General features: G+C 38.2%; 2 protein-coding genes across 5 annotated transcripts; both read right to left on the bottom strand.

The window, feature by feature from the left end:
* Window positions 1-521: 521 nt before the first annotated feature.
* LOC131308242 (uncharacterized) lies at window positions 522-9,804 on the bottom strand. Of its 2 annotated transcripts, XM_058335109.1 has the most exons (7): window positions 9,353-9,804; window positions 7,790-7,956; window positions 5,710-5,921; window positions 3,378-3,632; window positions 3,203-3,289; window positions 1,821-1,993; window positions 522-1,019 (listed from the first exon to the last, which is right to left on the bottom strand). In XM_058335109.1, the coding sequence occupies exons 1-7, from the start codon at window positions 9,715-9,717 to the stop codon at window positions 908-910; spliced, it is 1,371 nt and encodes a 456-aa protein (XP_058191092.1). In that variant the 5' UTR covers window positions 9,718-9,804; the 3' UTR covers window positions 522-907. The 2 variants fall into 2 exon arrangements, with proteins under 2 accessions (XP_058191092.1, XP_058191093.1); XM_058335110.1 differs by lacking the exon at window positions 3,203-3,289 and having other exon boundaries at window positions 9,353-9,765.
* A 3,464-nt stretch (window positions 9,805-13,268) lies between these two features.
* On the bottom strand, window positions 13,269-18,633 carry LOC131308337 (peptidyl-prolyl cis-trans isomerase FKBP20-2, chloroplastic). 3 transcript variants are annotated; one of them, XM_058335255.1, is made up of 8 exons: window positions 18,474-18,633; window positions 16,636-16,741; window positions 16,314-16,525; window positions 16,064-16,173; window positions 14,370-14,478; window positions 14,203-14,279; window positions 13,392-13,521; window positions 13,269-13,302 (listed from the first exon to the last, which is right to left on the bottom strand). In XM_058335255.1, the coding sequence occupies exons 1-7, from the start codon at window positions 18,523-18,525 to the stop codon at window positions 13,399-13,401; spliced, it is 789 nt and encodes a 262-aa protein (XP_058191238.1). In that variant the 5' UTR covers window positions 18,526-18,633; the 3' UTR covers window positions 13,269-13,302; window positions 13,392-13,398. The 3 variants fall into 3 exon arrangements, with proteins under 3 accessions (XP_058191238.1, XP_058191237.1, XP_058191239.1); XM_058335254.1 differs by having other exon boundaries at window positions 13,269-13,521; XM_058335256.1 differs by lacking the exon at window positions 18,474-18,633 and having other exon boundaries at window positions 13,269-13,521; window positions 16,314-16,518.
* Window positions 18,634-19,707: the final 1,074 nt, after the last annotated feature.

Genomic DNA, 19,707 nt, shown 5'->3' on the forward strand with positions numbered 1-19,707 from the left:
GATTAGCTTGGGGTTAATGATAGATCCGTTGTTTAGACCCATCTGCCAAGCTCCGATTTCTGTGATCCATAGCACTCTTCTTTTGGAAACGAGCAGATTTGACGACGATTTTGTACCCCCAAATCCAGGATCTATTGATTTGGGCAATCGCTTGAGCAGCCTCATCTCTATTGTTGAAATTCACGAACCCAAATTTGTTTCCCGAAATTTTGCTTCTTTTTGATGGGAAGTAAGATCAATTCTGGTGATTGCTTGCCTTCCAAAGTTAAGATGACTAGTTATAAAATACGTTTAAAAACTTCAGAATCTGCCCATGAACCTAACAGACCAAGGACATATTTTCGGTCATACATACCAAGAACGGTTGCTGCATACAAACATGAGTTCCACAAGTGGGTGTGGATCCGCACATTATACGAGAGTGTGTGCAAGTTTTAAGCCTACGTAGAGTTTTCCTCGTCAAAAACTCAAATGAAGGGCTGACAAAGTAAAAGCTAAAAGCAAAAAAAAAAACAAGCACATGGGATAATCAGAGTCAATATATGATGGAACAACCGTTCAACACAACAATGCAACTGCAATGTTAAACATCAACAGAGGAGCCATTTTTTCCCCTTATTTTTCCTAGCTGTGATCTTAGTAGGAATGTGAAGGCCAGTATATATATGTTACAATTGCAGTCTACAAATCGAAGGGATACAAAAAAAAAAACTTTCCTCAACCAAAAATAGAGACGTAAAGTCATCTGACTCCCAGATAGCTGACTGCATCGACCTCCTTGAGACATCAAGAACCAGTAATAGTGATATCACATTTATATGCCACCAGAGTCTCAAAAGCCAAAAGCCGTGAGAGCAAAAAAATTAACTCTGCTGTCTTGAATCTAAGTACATTGCACCTTGGATGATCACCTCATAAACGGGAGTAGCCATCTCATCTCTGATCCATTTCCGTTGGACAAGTAGAATATCTTCTTCCAACCTTCCTCAGAGAATGCTTCACGGCGTACGAGTCTTTGCCTGCCATTGGTAACACAGGGGAACACGGAGCTGAGATTATGCGCAGACACTCGAGGAAGATTAAACTTCTACTAAGCGGAATTAACAGGACAAAAAATGGACAGTGGGTTCCAAAACAAGTCAACAGATAATGCATATCAGAAATTTAAACATGGATTACATCCATTACAAATAAGTTAACCTTATATTCACAATGTCGATGGTTGACCTATTGCCACATATTCACAATGTGAATTTCCGTTTGACCGAATACACACACACACAAAAATACCTAAAAAAACACCTCATAGTTCCTGATCAAATTTTGATGATCCAAGTCGCTCAATGTAATCAGATCGTGATTTTAAGGGTACCCGTGAGAAATCAGCAAAAAAAAATAACCAGAAAGGGCCTGATCTGAACAGTTTCGACCAATTTTTTATCAGACCAGTTTTTTATTAAACGGTTCAAATAAAAACTGCTCAAATCAAGCCTTTCCTGGTCAGTTTTTTTGCTAATTTCTCGCAAGCACCCTTAAAATTACATTCTGCACACATTGAACGGTTCGGATCATAAAAATTTGATCGGGAACTATGAGATTGAGATTTGGGGTGTTTTTTTAGGTGTTCTTCGTCATGATTTGGTTCAACTAGCCGAGATGAACTGGAAAAAGAATACGAGGACATTCATTCTGGTATTGATAAAAGTAATTCTGTCTACCCGACACTACTCGATCATTAATCCAGGAACTGAAACCAAAAGCAATGTTGAAGAAACTGCAAAATAATGCAAGCTTGGCAATCATTCATCGAAACAAAATACCTGAGGTAGTAGTGGCAAACAGAAGCGGCTTCATCTAAATTGTAGCGGGTAAAATTTATGCGAGCATCTGCAGGAACATCTGGCAAGTCCTTGCGTAACTTCCCTACTGCTGTTGAGTGAGAGAAAGCACCCACCATCATGTCATTGTGCATCATAGACCTAAATGCATTCACCTAGAGAAGACATACAACCAATTTTAATTTTTCGCATTAATGGAAAATAGAAATTCTACGTCGCATAATCCCATTTGATTTCACCTTCAGAAGTACATTTTCTAACTTATTCACAACATATATCTATGAAGCTATACAGTGCAGAATCCAAATACTTGAGAATTTACATGAAAAAAATATATTTTTAGGGATGCCTGATGCTTGGACACCACCCGCATCCAAGTCCATGTAACGTAGACTCTTGCAATAGTGACCTATAAGATGAACGTGTAATTCATGCTACTGGACAAATGAGCACTTCAAGCTGCTTCCTGAGATGGCCACGTGGTTCCCCAGAACATGGATACTGTCGGAAATTGTCCCACATCGGTTAATTATCTCATCAAAAACTAGTATATGAGCATGGGCAGCCTCTCCACTCATTGTCAATTGGTTTTGAGTTGGATGCTTTAACAAACACAACTTTAAACCAAGTGCCAACAGAATAGAATACCCATTTTTTAGCTGCGAATTGCACATAACGGTAAATATACCTCGTACGTTTTCACCTGTTTAGTCTAAACGATCAAATTTCGTAATACCAGACAAATCTTCCTTCTTATCAAATGATCGTGGCTGGTAAAGCTTACTCCGATGGGGTATTGTGGGCTGGAGAATATGGGTGGGTTGGAGCAACATCTGCAGTCAAGGGCGAGGCTGGCATGACCACCACTGTGCCCTGGGTAGGTTTGGGGTCCTCAAGCTCTACGCTCGACTTGAGAGAGCATCTACGGTCCATCTAAGCCCTCCTGTCCAGCTCTCCCTTGGTTAGGAAGCCTAGGGGCCACTATGAGCAAATCATAGCAGTAGTTACCAACATAATGAGCAAAACTCGTACTACCAGAAATTTAAAAGCCAATTAACATTTGTATAACTGAAACTTACTTTCCACTATATAGCTCAAGCAGCTACGATATCTCCATAATAATACTCACACACACACATACGAGAGAGAGAGAGAGAGAGAGAGAGAGAGAGAGAGAGAGAGAGAGAGAGAGAGAGAGAGAGATCTTTATATTTGCAAGAAAACAAGCCGAGAACTGTCTTTTCATGATTCGAAAAAGGTCAGTTGACAGGGCAAGTAGGTTTTAAACAAACTAAAAAAACGATAAAACTAAAGAAATCTCCAATGAACATATATGTAAACAAAATTCAAACTTTAAAACTAACCATTGCAAGTTCTCTAGCATGCACAGGCCGGCAAGAATGAACAGTTACAGGTTCCTCATAGCCACTAAATGTAAACCAATTATTATACTGCAGACACAAGCAGAGGCAAACAATAAGCTACACGAATACAAAGGACTACACAAAATGGAATGTTAAAGGAAGTTGTTTGTATTACTTGGTCGATAGCAAGGAGGATGGGTATGTCCTTTACAAGAGATAACTCTTTCCTCAAATGAACTAGCACTCCTACAGCAGCATGCGTGTGAGTGACTCCTGTTTGAATGAGGTCGTATAGTGTTGAACCTTCAGGCATTGCCATGGAATCAACCCCTTTCATCCACCCAACACCAGCACCCTCTCCCAACGGGATAGGATCAGATATTTTGCACGGCAATTGTTGTAAGCGGGATTCATTGTACTTCAGAAAGTCCTGAAAATAATTTCCAAGAAGGTAAGAAGCCAAATTAAGTGATTCACTAGAAATCATTGCGAATAAGTTATAAAGATGAACGTAGAGGACCGTGGAAGGCCAAAGAAGTTGAAGAAACATAGGGGGGAAAAAGAGAGGAAATAATATTCTTCTAGATTACCAGATATAACAAGTGCATCACGCAAATGTATGTTTAAAAAAAATCTAATATTCAACAATGTTAGGGAAAATCTTCATAAAATCTTGTTAAATGGGTAATCCTCCAAAGAAAGGATCCTTCATCCAGATATTCATCCCTTCTAACCTAAAAGGCTTTCGAGAAGTATGAACCACGCTGACACGAATTAGGTGACGTAGATCATAGTTGTTAAGTTCTTTTAAGCAAAATACATACTTGGTATTCAGTAAAAGTTTCAACTCTACTGCCTTGGAAATCACAGACAAGGTAAACAAGTAAAGTATGAATTACTCTATGTTGAACGGACACTGATGCATGTAGCGGATAGGGTTGTTAGCTGAGTGTATTATATCTTAACACTCTGGCACTTCAAATCATGGATATGGATCCAAGTTGGGATGTGGGTACTGGGATACGTCATATGATTTGTGAACTTCTTTTGATAGTTTTTATTAGTAATTAAAACGTGGAGAGATCAGCCCATTGTTCAAGCCCACCAAATTGATTAATGCTTGTTAGTGTGAGAATTCAAGGTCATCACCCATGCATTGAAAGCCCATGCTATGATTTACAGCTGTACTCTGTACAAAGAGTAACAACTGTTGGGTCGGTATATGATGAACACTAAGGATAGATTAGTAAGTTGGGGAATGCAGTTGGATGATACGTTCGTTCTGTGCAATAATGCTAGGGAAACCCATCACCATCTTTTTTTCCAGTGCTCATTTTCTTCCATAGTTTGGCACCATGTTTTGGGCACAACTTCTATACCTGGTATTCCTAATACTTTAGCAGATAGTGTGGGATGGTTTGTCTGGAATGTGAAAAACAAGGATGTCAGGAGTTTGGTCCTCTCAAGTATGCTTGCAGCTACGGTGTATGGCATATGGAGGGAACAAAACGTTCGAGTATTCCAAAATCTAACTACACAGGTTGATATTGTCTCCCTCAATATTGTTAACTCCATAAGAGATTTCCTATGTTCTAGAAGAAAAGTTAAGAAATCATCTTTGAACAGATTGCTGAGAGCAAGCTGGAGGCTTCCCGATAGCATTTTCTTGGTATAAAGGGTTGTTATTCCTTCGAGAGGCTGCTGTTTGCTTTGTTTCTTTCTTAGCCCCAAGAATGTTGTATAGGGGGTTTTGTTTTTACTGGGGAATGCCCCTTTTAGTTTTGTAATTGGTTTGTGCCTTTTCAATGAAATGTGCTTATCAAAAAAAAAAAAAAACTGTTGGGTCGGTAATATATGAATCTCAGTTTTCACGTCTCTAATCTACCTCGGTCCCTCAACTCGAGAATGGCGCTCAGAAACAACAGCACACATCTCCCTCCCTCTCTCGATAAGGGGTTTGCTTCATTAACTGACGAAATCGATCTGCTGGTTCTTCATCTTCCCTATGGTTTTTTGTCCTTCGGACCTTCGATAATGGCTGCTTTGCTGCTTCACTGCCGCGGTTCTCATCAACAAGTATTATATCCCTATATTTCTCCTAATCTTCTTCTTTCCTTATTTTTGCTTTGTCATTGATCAGCTCCACGATACCAGTCCTCACTCCAGCAGTGTCCGAATGAAATAGGTCATACCTGACACACATCCCGCGGACCCACACATGTACCCATGTTTATGTCGTGTCGACATGGGTACTTTGCAAAAATTGAGGATACATGTAACATAGGAGCTAATGGACTTGCGCATGTGAAGGAGTTCTTATTTTATTGTGCATCTTCAACAAAATCAAATGCCGGATATCAGCATTAGGTTCTCTTAAAATTCCTAACAATTAAAAGTTACAAGAAATGTAAATTCAATACGGGAGATAACAGAATGGATAAAAATCAATGCATCGGATTATACCAAACAAAACCCAAACCTAGCAGCAAGAAGGATCATATTCTTGCCTGAAGAGCAGTTGCTGCTTGAACAGGTGTGTCCCAAAAACCAGTTTGTTGATTCTTGTAGAAAACTCCTCCATGCGTCCACTCTCGACCATTTGGGACATAGACAACAAGCCAACCTTCATCACGGGCCCAGTGAACAAGCATTGCAAGTGCAATACTTTTGCCACAACTAACAGGACCATCCAAAACAATTTGCTTTCGAACCTTTGAATCTGAACACATAAAACATAAGCAAAAGTAGTTTTTTTTGTAAATGCAAGTTCATTCTCCATGTAATTATTTGCAGTTACGTTCCAGTGAGTGAGATATCCAATTGGTGAAGCTGGTAAGGATTAAGGAGCGTAAGTATGATCAGGAGAAAAGAATATAAAGGCAAAACATGAGTTCTTCAATTAGGACCTAATAGAATGGCAATTTAGGACCGACTAATAATAAACAGTTGAATACTAGAATATCTTACAGGTATTCTAACTTACTGGAAAAAATCAAAACAGCTTTAAGTATCTCCTAAATTTTTTTAAGTTGATGCTATGAATCATTCTTACTGGCCATTCATCTGGAAACCTACTATTTAACAGTTCGAAAACAAACTTGTCTACAAAACCGTTCAGTATCTGGTAATAAATCCCAATTGATAGGAAGTTGGTTCCTGAAGCCTACGTTGTCTGTCATACTATGTAGCACCGACACTCCAAAAGGGCGCCGTGTCCACGTATTGGACACGGGGACACGGCAGGGACACGCCCAAATACGTAGTGGCATGTCCAATAATTTTTATTATTTTTTGATGGGGGACACGCCGGGGACACGGCTGAGGGTCAAAATGTAATATATATTTTTAATTTTGAGGGGTTAATGTGAAATTATTCAAAAATATTTGGGTTAAATTGTAATTATGCCTTTATTTTGACCATGGTAATCCTATACATTCATATAGGATATGTCTTCATCAACAGTGGAAGAAAAGAAAAAATATATGTATTTATATATATATATATTTATTTATTTATTATACACGTGGCGTGTCCCCCGCCGTGTCCGTATCTCCATTTTTTTAGAATTGCCATGTCCCGTGTCCGTATCCATGCTACATAGCTGTCATATGCAACACTCTTACTCAAACCCTGTACGTTCCGTGACCACTAATTTTCCATACATAAGCTCCTTGTAAGTACTCGATAAGTCCATAATAATCAGTTATCTGTACCAGATTTGTATGGTCATTAAACTATACGCATTGGCTAACCAGAAATGCTACACACACAGCATTTGTGCACAGATTTTGTGCACAGATTTGTTGTGGGGCCCACTACGGGTTCCACACAAATAATCCGAGCCGTTCATTAAATGTAAAACATTTTTTCAAGGGCCTCCGCGAAAAATCAACTCCATCCGATACTTACAGATGCTTGATTCAATCATTTAACTTTTCATTCGAATTTCAGGATAATGACAAGTTAGATGATTAAATCAAGCACTTATAGGTATTGGATTGAGCTGATTTTTCGCGGAGGCCCTTAAAAAAATATTTTACATTTAATGAACGGCTTAGATTATTTGTGTGGGACCCGTAGTGGACCCCACAACAAATCTGTGCACGAAATCTGTGCACAAATGCTGTGTGTGTAGCATTACTGTTGGTTAACTATGACATCAAAAACTCCTAGCTATCATTATCAGCCATCAGTAAAGAATTGCTTGTGCTTGAAGACTTGCTTTTGCATATTGACTGCATTGATAAACATCTCCCTCAAAATCCGACATTATCAAACACGAGAAAACTGGTTCGCATATTTAAAACAGGCAAGATACCAGTAGTGACCTTTTGGACAAGGACTACAAAATAGTTCATCTCACATTGCATCTGAGACAGATTATGCCTAGTCACCATCACTGAAGGTTAAGAAACTAGAGATAATGTACTCAAAAATAAGTGAAACCGTGCCTTTAGGACAAGGATTATAACAGAACTCTTCTGCCATTACATCTAAAACACCTACTTGTCTATTCCAAGTCATTCCCATAGAACTAAAGGAAAATAAACATAATAAATAGAGACAATGAAGTGGCAAAATCATACCTTTGGCATCAAAGGACTGCAAGGGAGGGTCAACAATCCGCCTGAAATTGTCACGAAGGTCCAAGAAACTCCGGCGAACAAGCAATGCGGTTTGCTTTGACTCCTCAAACTCCTTCACCATCCCCAAAGGCAATCCCTCGGGCAACACCGCATTCAATTCCTCCATGCTACGACGATTTCAAAACCAAATCATCCAAAAAAAAAATGCATATACACAAGAAATGTTTAATATTAGAGCATCTCTGGTCCTTCCTCAAATATCCACTACTCAAATTTTAGAAAACACCCCTTCAGACTCCCTTCACCCATTTACTCAGAAACCTATACGAAATTTAGTTCTACTAGAATCCTTACTCAAATCAACGGAGACTCAAAATCAGTCATATTTTTAAGGTAATCTTGTGTCGCCCAAACCTACAAGGACGCCATTCAATCAAACTTTTACTCAAATTGTTACATAGATGTTTGTTTACCCTTGCATGGTATCAAATCAAGCTTTTACTCAAACCTCTACTCAGATTTAAACCTTTCTCAAATTTGAATTCCGTAAAAAGTCCCCAACAACATCTCCAATCTTTCACCACAGTATCAAAAGGAAACATAATATTTCCAAACCAAGAAATTTCAACTCGCCAGATTCGGTGACATGGGGAGAAGCTTCAAATCTCCAAAAAGTATTTGATGCAAGGATTGAAGCATTCAATTATCCACAGAAAATAGCTTAAGTGGCTCGTTAGGGTAAGTTGGGAAATCCTCAAACCCAATGTATTCTCTCTAGTCCTTGAAAGAGACTGGACCATCCAGTTCATAGCATTAGTTGGCCCTTTTCCGGTTCACGGTCTAATCCATTCACTTTTCAGAGCTTGTCAAGAGCATCAGCCACACAAAGTTCAATATTGATCCGATATGGTTAGATATATTTTCGAAATCCATCAACATTCAAAAAAAAATGTTCGGATACCGTGTTGCAATTTTCTCCCCATGTGTTCCAAAAGCATATCAAATAATATCCAATCAATGTAAATTTTTGGCGTAGCTAAGGCTCCATTCTCCCATACTTTTTTTGTCTAAAACTTTTTTCATTTGTTTATACTTTTCGCAACTTTGTGTTGAGTTTTTCTTCATAATTGGGGTTAATCATTCGTCCCGATGAGAGGAATCAAAAAAGTATAATAAGGTGGACCAATGTTGTAAAAAAGTTGATACAAGCCACACTTTAGACGAAAAAGACTGTTTCTTTTTTTTGTTAGTGAATTTTATTTTGCCTTTTAGACTCCCCTGGTCAGAGAGACAATGAATCCAAAAAATACGATGTAACAAAAATTCAGAAAATGCGAGCAAAACACACAAAACGAGAAAATACGATGTAACAAAAATTCAGAAAACACGAGCAGCAAAACCCACAAAACGAGAAGAGAAGTCCCAACAAGATGATCGGGATTGGCGAGGAGCCAACTCTTCTTCAAAATATTTGCTGAAGAAATCATTGGAGTGGCTCAAATTAAGCCTTCAACTGAATTTACAACCAAAACCACAGAAATCAATATCTACATCTATAAGTACCTGAATTTCATGTAAGTGCAGGTGTCCGTACGGGAGAGCTGAGAGAGTGAAGGAGTGGAAGTAAAAAGGGGGCGGCCATTGGGCCCCACGTCGAGGGACCTGTCGCTCTCGTCCTCGGCGAGGCGGCGAGCGCGGACGTCCTCGTCGTCGAACTCGTCGGCGGCGGAGACGGCGGAGGAGGAGGTGTCGGATTTGGCATCGGACTTGGATTTGCCCTTCTTGGCCTTCGTTATTACCGCTTTGTTGCTCTTCACGGAGTAATCTCTGGAAGAACAGAGATGAGATAAGGTTGGTGAGGGGCTTGATGGGGGCTTGATGGTGGTTGATGGGGCTGAAGCGAAGGTTCGTAGGAGTGACCGCCACATTTCCGCAGGTCTAGAGAGAGAGAGAGGGAGAAGGGGGGAGAGAGAAAGAGAGAGCGGGTGGGGAAGAAGACGGGTTTTAGGATGGGTTTTCCGGGGTGATTTGGTCCTTATTGGTCAATTTGTGATGGACTCTTAAAATGGCCCACTAGATGCTAGAATGTGGGTTGGGCAGAGGATGATTTATCTCATGGGCGAATGAATAAGAAAAGCCCAGTGTTTGGACTTCCACAGAAGGAAAAGTGGCTTCCATTTTGGCCATTTTTGGACCAAAATAACACTCAGGTTTGCACACACTAGAGCCCTTCAATTCCAGTTCTGTGATAGGGGGTAATTATGCGCCAATAGACTTTAGTATAAATCATTCTTACAATAAGAACGATTAGTAAGAAAATATTGGAACAAATAAACTAGGGTTTGGAGCATAGGAAGTTTCCGAGATCAGTGGTTACCGAGATCAGTGGTACACCGAAAAGGCCTCGATTTGTCGAATGGTAAACTCTAGAAGAACGCGTACATAGAACATGAGAGAGAGAGAGAGAGGGAGAGAGCAGTCTCCGCCGCGGGGGAAAGAGGGTTTTGAGAGTCGAGGGAGCGAGAGAAGGTTTTTTTGGTTTTGGGGGAGTTTCTTCGGTGAAGAGTGTGGGGGATGGTGGTCTTGGTTGCGATAAGTCCTCGTTTCGTTGTGTTGCTGACTTGGAGGGGAGATCCGTAAATTAACAGTTCTCTTCATGCTAACTAACGAGTGATGCTACATATATTACATAGTTATACTACACGTTACATTATATTTTATGTGGGGTTCATTTTGGGTCTTACAAAAATTCAGAAAAATATCCATAAATTCTAAAATATTGTTTTATGGGGTCCTGTAAAAAATCAGCTCTAATGGATATCGGTAAGTATTACTTCTTGATTCGTAGTGATGAAATCATCTGAGCAGTTTCTTCACTACAAATCTAGAAATAATACTTACCGATATCCGTTAAAGCTGATTTTTTACAGGACCCCATAAAACAATATTTTAAAATTTATCAGTATTTTTTTGGATTTTTCTGAGACCCGAAATAGGCTCCACATAAGATGTAGTGTAACTATGTAGTGTAAAAAAGTAGTATACCTATCTTTAGTGCTAACTTTAGGGCATGCTTGATTTGAGTCCCAATTATTAATCTCGTAGGACAGCGTACCATTTCTTTATTATTGGTATGATACGTATCGGTACCGACAATATCGTTTCTACGACCCTTCTACTAAGGGGGCCCACATATATACAATCTGTGGATTTTTTATCTCAGCTGTTGGATTGTGTTTTTAATGATCCGAATCCGCTGACGATTTCTTACCGGTAAGAATGCGGATCCAAACCATTGAAATTTCTTACCGATAAGAAATCGTCCGCGAATCCGGACCATTGAAAACACAATCCAACAACTAAGATCAAAAGCCTGCATTTAACTAAGTTAAGGACGCCCTTAGTGGAAGCTCTCTAATATGATTTCTTGCAAGCCTACTCAAAAAATTATTTTAAAGTTAATGAACATTTCATATTATCCATGTAGGACTTAAAAGTGGGCCTCAAACGCTGTCGGTACATTATCGGTACTCTAACTATCAGTACCACTAGCAATTTTCGTACATGTCCACATCTGTGCTCGGCCTTTTAGCTAAGATCAAAAGTATATTACAAATAAAATAAAATAAATCAAGAGCAGTATATGTTCTTGGCCTTTTGGTTAAGATCAAGTGTAGTATCGCCGATCAAAAAAACGGTCAAGTGTCAAATCAGTTCTTGACCTTTTGGCTAACATTGAGTCTAGTATCACCGATTATATAAAAAGATCGAGTGTGGTACGGAGTATATATTTTCTCGGCCTTTTGGCTGACCTTGAATATTAGACCCGTGGTTAAGCATCCAATAACTCGACAATAGGAGATGCATTAACCCCACCATTCAAATGCAGCAAATAAATCTAGCATGTCCAGTTCATTATGCCTGGATGATGATTATTTTTTATACAGGTGATGGCGTGGTATAAGGTCTATATTCAATTGTTCTTGTAGGGTGCAGATATGTCTTACATGCTAAGATTTGTCTGATTAATGTCTATTTTGATATACTGATCATTTTACTTTCTATAAGTGAGTTTTAGGTAAACTTGAAATTACCAAGTATGTGTCGCCCTAGAGCTCAAACAAGCCATACTGTTTGGCTTGATAAGGTAATAAACGAGCTCGAGCAATAATTTTATGGTCATTTTGTAAAGGAGTCAAGCTCGAGTTAGTCAAATCTCAACTTGCAAACTCAAAACTATATATGTAAAATTTAGTAATTTTTAACAATGTATGTACTAATTATTAATTTTTCATTGTATTTTTCTTGGAGAGCTCAAGCTACTCTCGTTATATTTCTTAAACTCGAACTCAAGCTTCATAAACATTGAGGAGTTTGAGGTCGTGGCAAAGGCTTAACCTGAAAAATAATAAGTAACACACTTTGAAGCACTTGTTATCGGCTTCTATAATTTACATCATGCACATACATATTTACTGAATTTGATCATCAGAAAATGGTATTCTTTTGTATTAATTCATACGTAGTTTACAGCTTTCTTTCTCTTTTCTCACATATATACACACACATACAAAACTTCAAGTAAGGGCGCCCTTACCGTATTAAGTTAAGGACGTCCCTTTCCCGACTAATTTGCGATGATCCGAGCGGCTCAATATGTTCATAATGTATTTTAAGGGTACCCGCGAGAAATCAGCAAAAAAAAAAAAGACCGAAAAGGGCTTTGATCCGAGCAGTTTTTGTTTGTATTTTATCGAACGATTCAAATAAAAACTGCTCAAATCAAGCCCTTCCCGATCTTTTTTTTTTGTTGATTTCTCACTAGTACCCTTAAAATCACGTTTTGAACACATTGAGCGGCTCGGATTATCGAAATTTGATCATAAAAGGGGAGAAAAGGGAACGTCCACATTTTATATAAAATGATGACGACCTTACCTGAAGGGGACTCATATATATATATATATATATATATATAGAGAGAGAGAGAGAGAGAGAGAGAGAGAGAGAGAGAGAGAGAGAGAGAGAGAGTAAAAACTTCCAAGGCGTGTTTAAAGAGAGCATAATAACTACTGAGAAGGCCATAAAAAGGCCAACATTCTAATGGAATGCCAATGCTCTGATTGCTCGTTGTATCACTGCATATTTAAAACTGTTTGCTTTCTCTGTATGTAAAGGTTGGCTTAATGGAATGAGCTTCCATGCCTCTTTTTTTAGTAATCCTGTGACTTGTGAGCTTCCATGCCTTTTTTTTTTTTTTATTCGTAATCCTGTGACTTGTGAGCTTCCATCTTCACAACTTGGAAATAGCGGTAAATATTTTTTTTTTTTTGGGATCGGCCGTTAGGAAATAGTAGTGATTGTCTCTGCTGCACAAGATGAAATAGAAACAACAGTGAGCAAAGCGGTATGCTAAACCTATGGGCACCGATAGTTGAACTACTACCTCCTCACTATATATGTGCACTTTCTGACCATATTGTATGAGAATTAAATTAGCTGCTTTGGCTGTTTTCACTTCTTCTAGGCGGTCTAGAACATAAAACTAGACCGTTTCGTGTTCTCATGTGCAAATATCATAACCATACATTGGAAAATAGTCTCGTCATTCAATTGCAAACGACATCAGAGTAAAAACCAACAATGGTCCTCCTTTCACAGTTCTGAATGCTGAGCAGTTCCACGTCGAAAACTTCAAACTGCTTTGCGCTGAAAAATGTCGAAGGTCCAACCTGCAGATCATAAGAAAGTTTGTTATTATCATCTTTACTAGTATTAAGATATCAGCATAACATAGTAAAGGCACAATTCTAGCATTCTATCGCACTACAGGCTAATAGTGGAAAGAATTTACTTGACATAGGAAAGCTGACATATTATGTTTAGTTGGGCAATACCTAGATTAAGATTCAAAGACGCTGGTCATAATCTTGCATTTGAGAATGGGTTTCTAGAAGGAAAATAAAAGTTAATGGCAACTACTATCAAGACAAGAACCCTTTCGTTAATCTTACACCATGTTTGGCTTGAAACCTCGACCTACGCTCAGGCTTAACACCCATATGATTCCTAAACAAGCTTCATCTGAAGAAAATAGTGTATTCTCTTGATGCATCAAACCGGTGGATGGAACAACATTCTTTGTTGACAGTTTCGAACTTTATTCAAGGGCATATTAGTAATAGAAACAACACTTTGCATCATCTTCGAAACCATAGTAGTCAAATTGCACGTTCAACACCACTAAATAAGTCTCAAGACATCCTAACACAGCCCATTTAGCTATAAACATAACCGTGAACCAAAAGAGTGGAAGCACAAAGGAATATATCAGCAGCCCTGGCATATAAGAACAAGTAAAAAATAGGGCAATCAAACGAGAACAAAAAACTAGAATAGTATGCAACACTCACTGGCGGTCCAAGTTCTGGGGGAATAATTATTCTCCTTTTACCTCCAGGCCTCATGTCCAGAATCCCTTCTTCAAATCCTGCATAATCTCTTCATTTTTAGCTACTTTTCTCTCAAATGAAAAGCACGACAGGAAAAAAGTTAATCTCGAAAACATATTGTCCCCCACCTGGAACAAGTCCTTTTGTGCCCATTCGAATTTTGGCAGGAGAACCCTGTAAGTAGGTGCTGTCGATACGGCGACCTGATTCATTGTAACCAACATAGTGAAAAGTCACCTGCAAAGAAACTTTGATTCAGTAATGCAGGTAATGATTCCTTTTTTTCTGTTGTGCAAATCAATTTTCTTGTTTCAAGAACTAAGCGTTTGTTCTTCTTTAAACCCAATTTAAATAGGTTAAAGCATCAATTTAACCAATTAAGCTCAATATTTTTTCCAGAAGACAGAAAATTATAAGCAAAGAATTGCAATCTCCATGCATTTGAAGTACTTCCAGCATTTGTGGCAATTATATTCATGCGACAAAATCTGTTATAACTAATCAATCAAGAATATCAATTGGAAAAGAATCTAATACTCAAGATTAAGTACATTGATGCAACATTGGCATATAAAAACTAACCATACAAGAATTAGCACTCGAAAAATAAAACAAAAGGCAAAAGGTAGACTAACCAGTACACAGTTACCACTAAATAAGTGTATGAAATTGAGGTGCTAGAGGTTAACACCCTTGTTAAGAACCTTATACGCTTACGGTATTGCTTCATCAAACTCAGACACTAGCAGGGTGATTATGGCTGGGTTCTAACAAAATTGATCACAGCTCCATTGTGCGGGTAGGGTGGCAGCAACAGCCTTAGTTATGAGGAAGACGCCAAAGCTCTTTTAGAAGTGGAGAAACTTAATATAGTATTACTTTAGAAGGTGAGTTAAAGGTTCCATAGGAGGCATTGAGAACACAATGAAGAGGAGAATAGAGCAGCTTTCAGCCATCCACATGCTACAGCCATTTTATGGAAGATTTCAAATGTTTTCCCCCAAGAAATAAAGAAAAATACAGAACACCAGCATAACGAGAGAATTTTATACACCTATCCTGCATATCAATGATATCAATGAAAAGATTGCTTGGTCAAAATTGCACTATTTCAGTTAGGAGCGACTGCAACCAAAACATCTGAGGTAACCCAACTCTAAGGAAGGTCAAGGTTTATGGCCTTTGATCTGAACCCTTGACAAATAGGCTTCAGTAGGATATGTGTTGTTTCAATAGCAATTTCCAATCAATTCATATGGTTAGCAAGAATACAGACACATAGAAGCAACAAAAACAATACAGTGTGTGTGGGTGTGTATTTGGGTGTGGTTGTAGCTTTGTTGTAGAAGCAATTTTTTTTTTTTGCGATCCACAGAAACGCCTTGCCGGCTTGTAGAAGCAATTGGGATAGCGGAAAAGGATGGTGAAAAGTATTTCAGTACCGACAAAAGTGGATACATATTCAGTGACTCGACCAATGAGTAGGTACTGTTGTCTAACTTGTTAAAAGTGGTTTGGGTAATTATTAAGTTTCAAAGTTGGACCCTTGGGTTAATCAATCCTAGTCTCTCTTTTTTTCACGGAATCAATCCTAGTCAAAACATACCACTACTAATTAATTGCACTCCACATCTGACAAATTTCCTCTTCCTTTTAAATGCAATGCCGAGGTGTCATTGGATAGGTTGGGTCAATACCATCATGTTTCTGTCTCGTCCAGATAGAATTTAAATTCATCTTTAAGATTATACATTATTATCAAAGCTACTGTACATCAAGGAGGAATCATAGCTGTCACAATACAAAATAAACAAAAGAAAACCTGTTGACCATCCTTTGGGCAATCACCTTTACCAACTTCATAGTCCCGGTATATAAGTCCCGAGTCACGCTTGACATAGTTCTCTGATGTCACTACATTGACCTGAAAACCTGATTTTATATACCAAACATAGTGAATTATGCAGAATATGTAGTACTAGTAGCTGACATTTGTTGCAAAGATGAGATTGTCAGTTCCTACCCTTAAGAATCAACTTCTAGTTAATTGCAATAAAGGCGACAGGACAAACCTTCTCTAACAAAGCTTGGGAAGTCTTCAGGTGCATTATTTTCTCTCTGTATTCTCTTGTTCTGTTCAAGTAAGCGTCTTTCATCATATGGGTTTTTATTTTTAGTCTTGCCAGAAGAAGGCAAAGTTGGGAAAAAGCCTGATGACACCAAAAGGAGGAGAAATGTCCGCCTCATGTTCTCCTTATAATGCACAGCATATCCGTTCTGGTCTCTAGCCATTAAAATGTTCGTTATAAGCACTTCAACAACAAAAAAATGTAAAAGCAAAATCCAGGGGATAAAAACTGATTAGTCTCCAAATTGATGATCACCCGCCCCTACCCATCATATTTTAAGTTGCTACTTGAGGAAGAACACGTGATGAGCTTCTTCCGAAGAAACAAGGATCCCAATGTGGGAGAAGCTGAAAGTATCCTGTGACTTCCGTCTGCGTGAAATGTAAATAGAAGCATAAATAGGAAACGTAGGAAACATGAAGGATATTACTACTGCAGGCTAACCAGTTCAAGAGCTAGAACACAAACGACATGGTTGAAAAAAGTTCAAACTGTGTGATTTTGTGGACCTCTGGAATCTAGAAAACAGTAACTTACAGTATTTACTTCAACGTTGACTGTATTCCAATTTAGTAGTTCAACATAAATATAAACCTTGTTCTACACTTGCCAATGTTGGACATAAATTTTAAGAAAGCACATCACCACCCAACAAACCTGCATCTCTTGAATTAGTTTTGCTATAAAGTGTAAGCATCTAAAATTCAAAAAGTTCTCTTAAATTTACCAGAGGTGTGAGTTATACGATGAGACTTGCTGCATAAATCTTAATGCAACCACCACCAACCGCTTATAGCTACAACATTCCATTTGTTTCTTCTTTTCATTGTACCTTCTAAGCTAACAAATAAAACAGGCATTGAAAGTGTAGAAATGACAAGGTCCAAGACTCCCATTATACATTGATTAAATCTAAAGATGTCCAGATAGAAAGCACATAGTATCTCCCATTATACTAACAGAGAGGACGCCGAATGAGCCTAGGCAATATAAGCGTCATTATTGGTAACTAAAGCAGAAGTGCAGGACATTACTATGTGTATAGCGCCGTTAGCATCAGTTATTTTGACGTAAGGGTTTAGATTGCCTCCAGTCCATAGACTGTCCGGTCCATATCTCAGTCATCCATCATGACAATCAATGGTCAAAAATTGCTGACAGGTCTCCTACTGGTAAGAGAAATCAATAAATCCAAACCATTGATTGTCTTCTATGGACGACTGAGATTTTGGACTATCTTGGTATAAATTCATTTGGTTCTTAAAAAGATTAGTAAAATCAGCACGACTGACACAATATGAGAGTTAATGATTTAACGATAATAAATGCATCTAAAAGTTGTCTTTTAGTGCTTATCATGGTACACAACAAAAACACTGACAAACAAATTTTGGACTGCACTTAAACAAAAGTGGGGTGTCAAAATGATTTCCCTAAACGTTGACTAACTAACCACACCATGGAGGAGCAAAAGAACTCCTCGCTCTGTCCCACAATGTTGGTCCCTTTAGGAATTTGGAGTTCCAACTTTTTAAGAGACATGCATTGAATGCATAACTCTTTTTAAAATGAGCATCGATTTCCACTATTACCACTTGAATATACTAACAAAAAATATTTTTAATTATTTATACGAACAGTCCTGCTATTGTCAGCCCACTGGGTTGATGATAAGCACACTAGAAGGCAAGGAAAACACGTATTTCTATTTATTTTTTATACCCTTTAATACATATTCACACACTCACTATTGTCAGCCCACTGGGCTGATTTCAAAATTTTCCTTATACGAAAGGAAAAGTTTAGAAATTCACACATTTTTTAGTTACTTTTTCAAAAGGATTAATATTTTGGGACATCCCCAGACCAACATAATTGGACGGAAGGGGTAGGTTAATATGTTTGTTCTACAAATACGATGGTACTACTATAATCTTTCTAGGCCTTCTACTTGGAAACTCACAGAAATTCACCAGAACCAAAAACAACAACCCTGTACAGGGAACTAATGATTTAGGAACCTAATTGTGAATTCAGTGCTATAAGCGACAAAAGGAAGGAGAGAGAGAGAGAGAGAGAGAGAGAGAGAGAGAGAGGGCTTACATGGAGAAAATGGAGTGTGGAGCAGCGGAGAGGAGAGAAGCAACGTAACCATGGCTTTGTGGGTAAACACTAGTTTGGCTCCACTTCGGCCAAAAAGAAGGAAGTGGCCGTCCCTTGAGCAGTCGACAAGGCAATCTTTTTATCTTCTTCTCTCCAAGTTAGATTAGATTAGAGGCCGGGCACACGCGCAACGCGTGTGCAAGTCGGTTTTTGTCAAAAATTGCACAGTAGCTTCGGCCGTTTAATGTTTGATAGACTTTTCACAAATTTTTTGACAAAAACCGACTTGCACGTGCATTGCGTGTGCTCCGGTCTCTAGTATACATATACATATCTATACATATAGTCTTTATCTTTAGTGATAATGAAAACTCTTTTAATTGACTTAGTGAATGCTTTGCGATTTGAATAGCAGCTTTTGAAAACGATTTTGATTCCTTAAGTAATATCTTTGGTTGAGAGTAGGCAATTTTTTTTTTGATAGTGCAAGAAATCTTTACATTAGGTTAATGCTTTTAAATAAGTGCCTTCAAGCATGAGCTCATTTGTTGAGAATGTGTTGCGTCGTATCTTTAAGCACAGACACAATCACTAGGGATCGAAAAATTGTTTGTTCTTTTTTTGCTGATTCAAATTAAACAAGTCAATGAATATACTTGAGTTATTATTTTCCGCATAGTAAGATTCGTTAGACGTGGGTTGATATATTACACGCGAGTCCAGTATTTATGTGTGCTGATCGTTTGAGTCGTGCCTTCAGGCATGGACATGCACTAATAAATATATAATACCTAGCTTGAACATTATATTAAAGTTTGTTAAGATTTCAAACTTAACTTGAACAGAATTGCAACTCGGTTTGTTTGGCTACTAATGTATGAAAATTTCAAGGGAAAACGAAGTTTTAGGACGTGTTTAGATAATTAATATCCGTTAAGGACAATTTGAAAATATTTGTTAATACTGAAAATGTCATTGACGAGTATTAATTATCAAAATATGTCATTGGTCGTCATTTTCGCTAATTTCAAGCTTTCGGCTCAATTAAGACATATTCTAGGGTGATTTGTTTTACAGACAAGCTAAGCATGAATAATTTTTAAAATTCGTTAAAATTTCAAGCCAACTGTGGAAAATTGCTGGTTGGGCTTGTTTAGCACTAAAAAGCCCTTATTAAACAGAAATCGGGCCTCAATTGCTCAAGCTCAAATTTTAGAGTTCAACCCTCAAAAGT

This window comes from Rhododendron vialii, chromosome 11a (assembly GCF_030253575.1).
Source record: "Rhododendron vialii isolate Sample 1 chromosome 11a, ASM3025357v1".
NCBI lineage: Eukaryota > Viridiplantae > Streptophyta > Magnoliopsida > Ericales > Ericaceae > Rhododendron > Rhododendron vialii.